This window comes from Colobus angolensis, unplaced genomic scaffold (assembly GCF_000951035.1).
Source record: "Colobus angolensis palliatus isolate OR3802 unplaced genomic scaffold, Cang.pa_1.0 Scaffold21, whole genome shotgun sequence".
Classification (NCBI taxonomy): domain Eukaryota; kingdom Metazoa; phylum Chordata; class Mammalia; order Primates; family Cercopithecidae; genus Colobus; species Colobus angolensis.
This window is the reverse complement of record NW_012115266.1, coordinates 2,520,092-2,529,636: the sequence shown is the minus strand read 5'-3', so window position 1 is coordinate 2,529,636 and position 9,545 is coordinate 2,520,092. Positions and strand designations below refer to the sequence as shown.

The window sequence follows — 9,545 nt, the reverse complement described above, 5'->3', positions numbered from 1 at the left end:
CCGGCCGGCGGGCGGGAGGGCCACCTTGCATCTCCCGCTGCGACCGCGTCCTAACCCCGGGAAACGGCATCTCTCGGGGGCGCGCCCTCCGAAGCCCCGGGGCCCCTCCTTCCGGGCCCGCCTTCCGCGACCGGCCCCTTGGGGACCCGCCCCCTGCATCCCTTTCCCGGAGTCGGCGGGGTCCCAGGTCCCCCACTCTCGGACGTCCACCTAGAGCTTTGTTCCCCGAGTGTCTCTGCTCCAAGTGGCCCCCTGCGCCCAGCATCTCTGCCAGGGTTCCCCATGCCCTGCACCCGAACCTACCTTCGGGGACTAGGAATCCCCTCCGCCCTCCAGATCTGCCTTCTTCACCATTCAGGGCAGCCGGGTCCTCGACCTCCCCCTCCCAGCATCCTTCCTGGACCCCTGGCCCTCGCTGGCTCTCCACGCGCCTAGGCAGCCACCCCGTCCCCTTCCTGGGGGGGGGGTGAACCCTCCTCAGGCTGAGGCCAGAGTGGCTCCACTTGGTATCCCACGGGCCCTGGCCCTGGAGACTCGCTCCGCCCACCTGCGCCCCAGACTGGCACCGAGGTTCCGCTGCAGGCACCCCTCCATCCCCCACTCGCACCCCGCGAGCAAGCGAGAGGCCCCGTTGTCCCCACTTCCCTCTGCTCGCCGACGTCCCGGTCCCCTGCCGCGCTCTTGGCCCGCCTGCCGACGTCCCGGCTCACCTCTAGCTTGAGGCGGGCGCCCCTCACCCAGCCCGGGCAGGGCCGGCCGGCCCGTGGGTCGGAGCCCGGAGCGCCCCCAGCCCCGGCCTCGGGTTCCAGCGGTGGCCGGACCCTCCCGAGGCGCAGTGCCGGCCCATGGCCCCGACCTTCCTCTCGATCCGCCCGCCGGCGCCCCTGCCGTCCCTCCCCGCAGCCGGCCGCGTCACTGCGGCCGCCCCGCCCCTTTCCTGGGCCCGGCTGGCTCTCCCCACCCCAGCAGGGTCCGGGCAGCCCCGCCTGCAGCGGAGGAGGCAGGGAGGCAGGCCCCTGCCTTCGTTCCCCCGGGCAGTGGGAAAGAGGTCATTGCCTAAATTCTGGCACTTCTTAGTCCCTCTGTGCTGACTGGGGTCCCCACTCTTAGTTCCTATCTCCACCCTAGCCCAGCCCTCCTGTGTACAGTGACAAGGTGGAGTTTGATAAAGGGGGTCCCACTCTCCTCTTCTCACCCAGTCCTTAGATTTGGGACCCAGGGTAGAGGAAATGCCTCCCCACCAGTCTAGCCAGAAGCTGGCGGCTCTGACGTGCCTCCACCTAGGGCTGGGCTCCAGGGCCCTAGGCCTCTGCGGTCACCCAGCTACACACCCAGGAAGAAGCGGGCTGTCACTCTGAGTGGCTGGGCTAGCCCCTGCATGGGGCCACAAAGCCTCCCCCACCTCTGCCTTCCGGGTCCACAAGTCTGGTCACCCAGCCACCCGGAGTCTGGGCAAAGGCCTCATGAGGCACCGCAAGGCTGGGCTCATGGGATCCCACCCAGCCTGCTACAACGTGCTGGGGTAGTGACAGCAGTACCCGGCCAGCCCCTCCCCTTGACTGTGAGGCCAAGTGCTGGAAGCAGCAGTGCCCGTTCTCTCTGAGGAGTCAAGAGACCTTCAGGGCTGATTCAGAGGCTGGGGTGTTGTCAGGGCATTAGGGCGTTTGAGGGAGTGGCTTACGTGAACTGGCATTTCCATGCTGCCAGGCATCACCGCCAATCCAGAGGAAGCGCCCTCCAGGCCCAGGCTGCCCACAGCGCCAAGGGCTGTAGAAGCAGCCAGGCCTTGTGCTGCCCCCTGGTGGCACCACAGGAAGGCCCAGGGCTCTCAGCGCCACGGCTGGGGCCTGGGGCAGAGAGGGCCCGGGTCCCACCTGAGGCTGATGGCCCACAGAGGCAAGTCAAACCCTGTTTAGTCACACCCTCCCCACCCCTAGTCTCCTCTTCCCCTCTCTCTGCCTGGCCCACCCAGGCTTAGCTGAAGAACCAGACCCAGAAAGGCTCAGAGCTGAGAGCACAACTCCAAATCATCTTTTATTAATATAAAAAGGGCATATTTAGCAAAAGACACACAGATAAAAGAGTCACTATGGCTCAGGACACAAGGCAGTGAGGTGCCAGGCCTGAGCCCCTGCTGGGGGAGAAGGAGGCTGGGGACAAAGTGGGAGAAAGGCTGGGAAGGGCTGAGCGGTGGGGACCACAGAAAGTTCCGGTGGGCAACACTGTTGGCAGGTCATGGGTGGGACTCATGGGGACCTCGCTGCTAACTCTTGTTGTGGGGGGATGTCCTTAGTGCTGCCACCTGGAGTGAGAGCCGCTCCTTGGTTCCTGGAGGGGACCCACCAAGGGACACAGGACAGGAAGCCCAGGATGGTTAGTGCAACTCGGGATGAAGGCCAGGGAGAAGCGGGTGCTCTGCAGTGGCCGGGAAAGGTCCAGACGCTGAGGCCGAGGCGCTTCCTGTTACGTGCGGGCGTTCCGCTCTGTCTCTGCCAGGCACTCTCTGACTAGGGCCCGGGCATGGATGATACCTGGTGGTGGGGTGGGGTCTCAGCAACCCTATACAGCCCCACCCACTGCCCTCCAGAGGAGGACCCCTGCCTCCCCACTCCCTTTCCCCTTTCAGCAAGAGAAATTCAAATCTAATGACGGCTAGATGAGATTACAGGTTTGGTTAATCCTCAAGGTTGCCCTGTAGAAGTACAAATTCCCAGGCTCTTCCCTGGAAATGGAGTGAATTTCAGTTCGATTCAGAACACCTCTCCGGGTGGTAATACTGGCCCTCCTCTAGGCTTGGTTCAGGTGGTCTCCGGATGTCTTTCTTCCCCTAATGGAAGACAGTCTAGTGTCGGTTTCCTAAGCAGGGCGGCCTGGCCTCACTTACCTCTCTTCAGGCGCTCCATGGCGCTCTTGCTGCCAGCATAGGTGGGCCGGATCTCTTTGCCCATCTCCTCTATGACTGACAGCAGGTCCGTGTAGGTGCTCTGGGAGCCCTGGGCGCCGGGTGGCTTCATCGCCTATGTCAAAAGAGAACAGGGCAGTGAGCTCAGGCACCTGGCGGGGAGGGGGACTCCAGTCCCTATCCATAAGCAAGCCTTTGGCCCCACTCACCTGCACGTAGCCCATGGAAGGCGGTCCAAAGTCGTTAAACAGCGGTCTAAAAGGAGCGGCGGCTCCTGGCACTGAGCCCGAAGGCGACGGGACGCTTCCTGCAGCAACAGGCGCGAGTAAGAGGTCAGCGCGGGGCAGGGACGCCGCCTCCCAGCTTTTCCAAGCCCAGGACCGGGTTCGCCCGATTCCCTCCAAAGGATGCTTCATTCCATGCTGATCAACTTCAGGGACAAATCCCTCCCACTGCACTCCACCTACAAGCCCTTACGTGACCACGCCCACTTCACAGGCCAGCAAACTGAGGCTCAGCGAGGGTAGGCGGCAAGCCCAGTATTGCAGAACTCAGGCCGTCTTCTCTTCGAGACCTCGACCGCCCGGCAGGCGAGCAGGGGTGGAGCTGGATCCTCACCTGTAGGGACCGGGGTGCCCGGCCCAGGGGTGCTGGAGCCAGGGGTGCTGCTGGGGGCAGGGGCGATGGGTTTGTAGGACATCCCCAACTCCTGGGCGCGGCGGACGCCAGCCGGCCGCTCCTCGGGGGTTGGCTGCCGGGCCGCTCAGCCGCGCTCTGATTGGCAAGCGGGTTGCACGCCCCTGGTAAATAGAGGTCTGGCCGGAAGGGCGAGCGGGCACGAATGCTCCCTCACTCCCGATTGGTGGGCGAAGATGTCACTCGAGCCTCCTTATTGGCCGAGACCTGCCCCAGCAGGTCGCAACCGCCGCCGATTGGCCTCCGCCTTCCGGACCTCGCACCTGTCTGCTCCGGATTGGGCGGTGGCCACCGCCCTCCGCAATTGGCGAGTTCGCGGCCCGGGCCGGCGCGCTTTCAATCCGATTAGTCCCCAGGCCCTAGAGGCGGGGCCTCGGGAACCCGGACCCGGGGCTGGGCCGCCGGTTCGCGCCGAGGGGGTCTTCCCGGGCGCGGGCGCTACCCTCGCGCCTCACTCGCGCTGCTTCAGACGTCTGCTCCGCTCTGCCCAGTTTCGGCCCAGCAGGGGTTGCTGTCGCCGCTGCCGTGGCCGCTGTCACCGCTGCCGTGCGCGCTTCTCCGCTCCGGGGGCCGAAGGACGCAGGGCTTTGACGTCCCGAGCCCCGCGCCCCACCCCGTGCGCTTTTACGTCACCTTTCACCGGTTCAACACCCTCTCCCCGATCTGCGCATGCGCCCGCCCGAGGCCTGCGTTTGTTCCCATGGCAACGGGCCCTTCATGTATGCCGCGGCGCACCGTTCTTCTGCGGCTTGGCTTGTCCTCAGGTCCAAGGGCGACCTCAAGGACCCCTTTGCCCGCACTCCCAAGGCCCCGCGCCGCTGCCTCAGTTAGTGACAATGGCCGTAGGGCAAACCTTCGGGATTACTTGTGTGCAGGGTCCCGGACCAAACTGGTCAAGAGCACAGACTGGAGCCAACTGCCTGGGTTCGAATCTCAGTACCACCCCCACTAGCGATTTCCCCCAGGCAAGTTTCTCACCTCAGTATGCCTCAGTTTCCCCATCCGTAAAATGGGAGAATGACAATCTCATTGGGTTGTGTGTATTAAATGAATAGTCATAAAGAGCTTCCTGTCCCACTCCAGGGCCCCCATACCTTTCCACTCCACCACTCAGACCCCTCCCCTCAAATCTCATTCCCCATAAACTTAGACCTCAGACCTCCACCACTCACTAGCCCTTTCTCCCAGGCTCCTTCCCCAAACTCAGACTCCTCTGGCCTTGTGTACCTTCAGGCTCCCAGCTTTGCAGATCTTCATCTCCAGGACAGTCATTCATTCATTCATTCATTCATTCATCCATCCATCCATCCATCCATCCATCCATCCATCCAACAAACATGTTCTGGCCGGGCGCAGTGGCTCGCGCCTGTAATCCCAGCACTTTGAGAGGATGAGGCAGGCTGATCACGAGGTCAGGAGGTCGACCTCGTGATCGACCATGGTGAAACCCCTGTCTCTACTAAAAATACAAAAATTAGCTGGGCGTGGTGGCGGGCACCTGTAATCCCAGCTACTCGGGAGGCTGAGGCAGGAGAATCGTTCGAACAGAAGTTGTAGTGAGCTGAGACTGTGCCATTGCACTCCAGCCTGGGTGACAGGGCAAGTCTCCGTCTCAAAACAAAAACAAAAACAAAAACAAAACAAAACAAAACCCAAGAAACCACACAAAAACCATGTTCTGACTCCCTCCTCCATCTCATGCTTTGTACTGAACCCTGAGGTTAAAGAAATGAACAGGCCATGGCCTCTGTACTCAAGGAGGCTTTATTCTCTGAGACAGGGAAGCAACATCTTCCTTACATTACAGTAAGTCAGTGGCCACAAGGGAGAATGGGACAGGGTGCATTGGAACTTAGAGGAAGGGCCTGCCGGGTGGCCTCACAGAAATCTCTCCAGAGCAGGTGGCATTCGAGTAGGTGAGGGTGGAAGCAGAGACCGAGGGGACACTCCAGGTAGAGGGATTGGCATGTGCAAAATCTTAGGAAATGGGAGAGCACAACATGTGTTTGAGAACCAGCCTTTTTCTTTCCTTTTTTTTCTGCCGGAGAGTTCACTGGGAAGTGGAGGTGGAGCCGTGGACATAACCACAGGAGCAGGAAGGGCACCTTAGGTGACCTGGATGTAAGGAAGCTGAGTTGACCACGGAATCCAGTGCTTCCCTAACTCCAGCCATTAGGAAAACTCCATCAGTTTTGCCATCTATTTAACATTTCCTTTTAATTAATTCACTTTTAAAAATCTTAAATGGAAGGGAAAAGGAATAATGTCCATTTAATCGTGTGCTCACTATTTATAGTTTTCTTTTTTTTTTCTTTTGAGACGGAGTCTCACTCTGTCGCCCAGGCTGGAGTGCAGTGGCTGGATCTCGGCTCACTGCAAGCTCTGCCTCCTGGGTTCACGCCATTCTCCTGCCTCAGCCTCCTGAGTAGCTGGGACTACAGGCGCCTGCCACCTCGCCCGGCTAGTTTTTTGTATTTTTTAGTAGAGACGGGGTTTCACCATGTTAGCCAGGATGGTCTTGATCTCCTGACCTCGTGATCCACCCGTCTTGGCCTCCCAAAGTGCTGGGATTACAGGCTTGAGCCACCGCGCCCGGCCTAAAGAGGCAGACTTTATTTATTTATTTATTTATTTATTTATTTATTTTTTGAGACAGAGTCTCGCTCTGTCGCCCAGGCTGGAGTGCAGTGGCGGGATCTCAGCTCACTGCAAGCTCCGCCTCCCGGGTTCACGCCATTCTCCTGCCTCAGCCTCCCGAGTAGCTGGGACTACAGGTGCCCGCCATCTCGCCTGGCTAGTTTTTTGTATTTTTTAGTAGAGACGGGGTTTCACCGTGTTAGCCAGGATGGTCTCGATCTCCTGACCTCGTGATCCGCCCGTCTCGGCCTCCCAAAGTGCTGAGATTACAGGCTTGAGCCACTGCGCCCGGCCTTATAGTTTTCTAATACATATTCAAACGGAACTACTGTTGAAAAGGTGTTGATTAGGTCACCCAAGGGCTTCTGCTCCTACCGGTGGCACTGAGGGTGCGCGCCAGAGAAATCTGCTGTGGACAGTAGGTGAAGAGGAGCTGCTGAAAGTTACACCTCCTCTGGGAACCACCAAGCCCCACCTCCCTCTGTTACAGGAAAGGGGTCTGGATCCATATCCCACTAGAGGGTTCTTGGATCTTGCACAAGAAATAATTTAGGGCAAGTCCACAGAGTAAAGCGAAAGCAAGTTTATTAAGAAAGTAAAGGAATAAAAGAATGGCTACTCCATAGACAGAGCGACCCTAAGGGCTGCTGGTTGCCCATTTTTCTGATTATTTCTTGATGATATGCTAAACAAGGGGTGGATTATTAATGCCTCCCCTTTTTAGAACATATAGGGTAACTTCCTGACATTGCCATGGCATCAGTTTACAGATGGGAGTGTAGCAGCGAGGATGACCAGAGGTCACTCTCATCACCATCTTGGTTTTGGTGGGTTTTAGCTGGCCTCTTTACTGCAACCTATTTTATCAGCACGGTATTTATGACCTGTGTCTTATGCTGACCTCCGGTCTCATCCTGTGACTTAGAATACCTTAACCATCTGCAGCCCAGTAGTTCTCAGCCTCATTTTACCCAGCTCCTATTCAAGATGGAGTTGCTGTGGTTCAAACGCATCTGACATTTCCACACCTCAGACCTTCCTACTTTCTCCACTGCCCATCATATTAGTCACTGCAGCCTTGACCTCCTGGGCTCAAACAATCCTCTTGCCTCAGCCTCTCAAAGCGCTGGGATTACAGGCAAGAGCCACTGGCCTAATTCCACAAACAAAACAAAATATCATAGACTGGGTGGCTTAAACAACTAAATTTATTTTCTCATGGTTCTGGAGGCTGCAAGTTTGAGATCAGGATGCTAGCACAGTTGGTTTCTGGTGAGGGCTCTCTTCCTGGCTTGTAAATAGCCACCTTTACAAGCTATGTCTGGCTATGTCTTCATATGTGCTCCTTGGTGCAGAGAGAAAGAACAAGCTTTCTAATATCTCTTCTTATAAGTACGTCAATCCTGGAAACTGGGCAGGGAGGTGCAAGACTGTAATCTCAGCTACTTGGGAGACTCACATGGAAGACCTGATTGAGCCCAGGAGTTTGAGTCCAGCCTGGGCAACATAGTGAGATCCCACATCTAAAAAACAGAAGGGCCAGGCTTGGTGGCTAACTCCTGTAATCCCAGCACACTGGGAAGCTGAGGCGGGAGGATTGCTTCAAGACCAGCCTGGGCAACATAGTGAGACCCTGTCTCTACAAAAAATACGAAAATTAGCTCGGTGTGCTGGCAGATGCCTGTAGTCCCAGTTACTTGGGAGGCTGTGGTGGGAGGATCGCTTGAGCCCAGGAGGTTGAGGTTGAGCCTTGATTGTGCAACTGTACTCCAGCCTGGGCAACAGAGCAAGATCCTATCTCAAAAAAAAAAAAAAGTGAAAAAACAAAAAAAAAGGACACTAATCCTATCAAATCAGAGCCCTACCCTTATGGCTTCATTTAACCTTAATTATCTCCTTAGAGGCCTATCTCCAAACACAGCCACACTAGGAGTTAGGCTTCAGCATATGAATTTTGGGGAGACACAAACATTTAGTCCATAACACCTATGTTTTGGGGAAGGGATTTGCTTGGGAGGTGCCTGAGGGGTTTAATCTTGAATTTATTTATTTATTTATTTATTTTTGAGACAGGGTCTTACCCTGTCACCCAGGTTTGAGTGCAGTGGTGCAAACATGGCTCACTGCAGTCTTGACCTCCTGGGCTCAAGGAATCCTCCTGCCTCGACCTCCCAAAGTGCTGGGATTACAGGCTTGTAATCCACTGGCTTGGCCCTACAGTAGGTTCAGATGTCCCTCTTCCTTGGAGCAGCGGGCTATGGCAGGAGGGGCACAGAGTTCTCTGAGAGGGTTGGGTGGTAACAACTGTGGCCTATCTTAGAGAGAGGACTTTGTCTAACTTGAGGGAAGATAGCACAGGTTCCTTGGTACAACGCTTCAGGGGCTCCCCTCTGGTCTCAGCCCTCAGACCCAGAGCTCATCCCCTGGATTTTGCAGGCTTTAACCATTGCAGCCTCCAAATCAGAAGTTGAAAAGTGGGGCACACCCATCTATGGGCTAAATTCAGCCCATAGATGGGCTCTCGTTGGCTTGCCTAGTGAATTAAAACCTCATTTTAGTGACCAGCATTGTATTTCTATGCAATCCTTTCAACTTTTTTCGCATGTTTGAAAGTTTTTTATTTTGAGACGGTAGACTTACTGTGTCGCCCAGGCTAGAGTGTAGTGCCTTGATCTCGGTTTACTGCAACCTCTGCCCCCTTGGGTTCAAGCGATTCTTGTGCCTCAACCTCCGGAGTAGCTGGGACTACAGGCGTGTGCCACCACACCTGGCTAATTTTTGTATTTTTAGTAGAGATGGGGTTCACCATGTTGGCCAGGATAGTCTTGAACTCCTGACCTCAGGTGATCCACCTGCCTTGGCTTCCAAAGTGTTGGGATTACAGGCGTGAGCCACGGCGACCAGCCAATTTATTTATTTATTTAGAGACGGAGTCTTGCTCTGTCACCCAGGCTGGAGTGCAGTGGCGAGATCTCGGCTCCCTACAACCTCAACCACCTGGGTTCAAACGATTCTCCTGCCTCAGCCCCCCGAGTAGCTGGGATTATAGGTGTGCACCACCACGCCTGGCTAATTTTTTTGTATTTTTAGTAGAGTCAGGTTTTCACCATGTTGGCCAGGCTGGTCTGGAACTCCTGATCTCAAGTGATTCGCCCTCCTTGGCCTCCCAAAGTGCTGGGATTACAGGTGTGGAGCCACCATGCCAGGCCTGTTTGAAAAGTTTTGCAATAAAATGTTGAAAAATCAATGGATGGGCCGGGCACGGTAGCTCATACCTGTAATCCCAGCACTTTGAGAGGATGAGGCAGGC

The 9,545-nt window shown here is 56.4% G+C and overlaps 2 protein-coding genes across 5 annotated transcripts in view; both read right to left on the bottom strand.

The window, feature by feature from the left end:
• The window catches only part of PITPNM1 (phosphatidylinositol transfer protein, membrane-associated 1), a 15,107-nt gene extending 14,199 nt beyond the window's left edge, over positions 1–908 (bottom strand). The window contains exons 1-2 of the mRNA XM_011942352.1: positions 711–908; positions 377–382 (exon numbers count right to left, since the gene is read on the bottom strand). The gene's annotated coding sequence lies outside the window, so the exon portion shown is untranslated. The remainder of the gene's footprint in view (positions 1–376; positions 383–710) is intronic.
• A 1,101-nt stretch (positions 909–2,009) lies between these two features.
• On the bottom strand, positions 2,010–4,249 carry CDK2AP2 (cyclin-dependent kinase 2 associated protein 2). 4 transcript variants are annotated; one of them, XM_011942349.1, is made up of 4 exons: positions 3,521–4,249; positions 3,112–3,209; positions 2,885–3,017; positions 2,010–2,531 (listed from the first exon to the last, which is right to left on the bottom strand). In XM_011942349.1, the coding sequence occupies exons 1-4, from the start codon at positions 3,600–3,602 to the stop codon at positions 2,464–2,466; spliced, it is 381 nt and encodes a 126-aa protein (XP_011797739.1). In that variant the 5' UTR covers positions 3,603–4,249; the 3' UTR covers positions 2,010–2,463. The 4 variants fall into 4 exon arrangements, with proteins under 4 accessions (XP_011797739.1, XP_011797740.1, XP_011797741.1 ...); XM_011942350.1 differs by having other exon boundaries at positions 3,380–4,243; XM_011942351.1 differs by lacking the exon at positions 3,521–4,249 and adding an exon at positions 3,370–3,476.
• Positions 4,250–9,545: the final 5,296 nt, after the last annotated feature.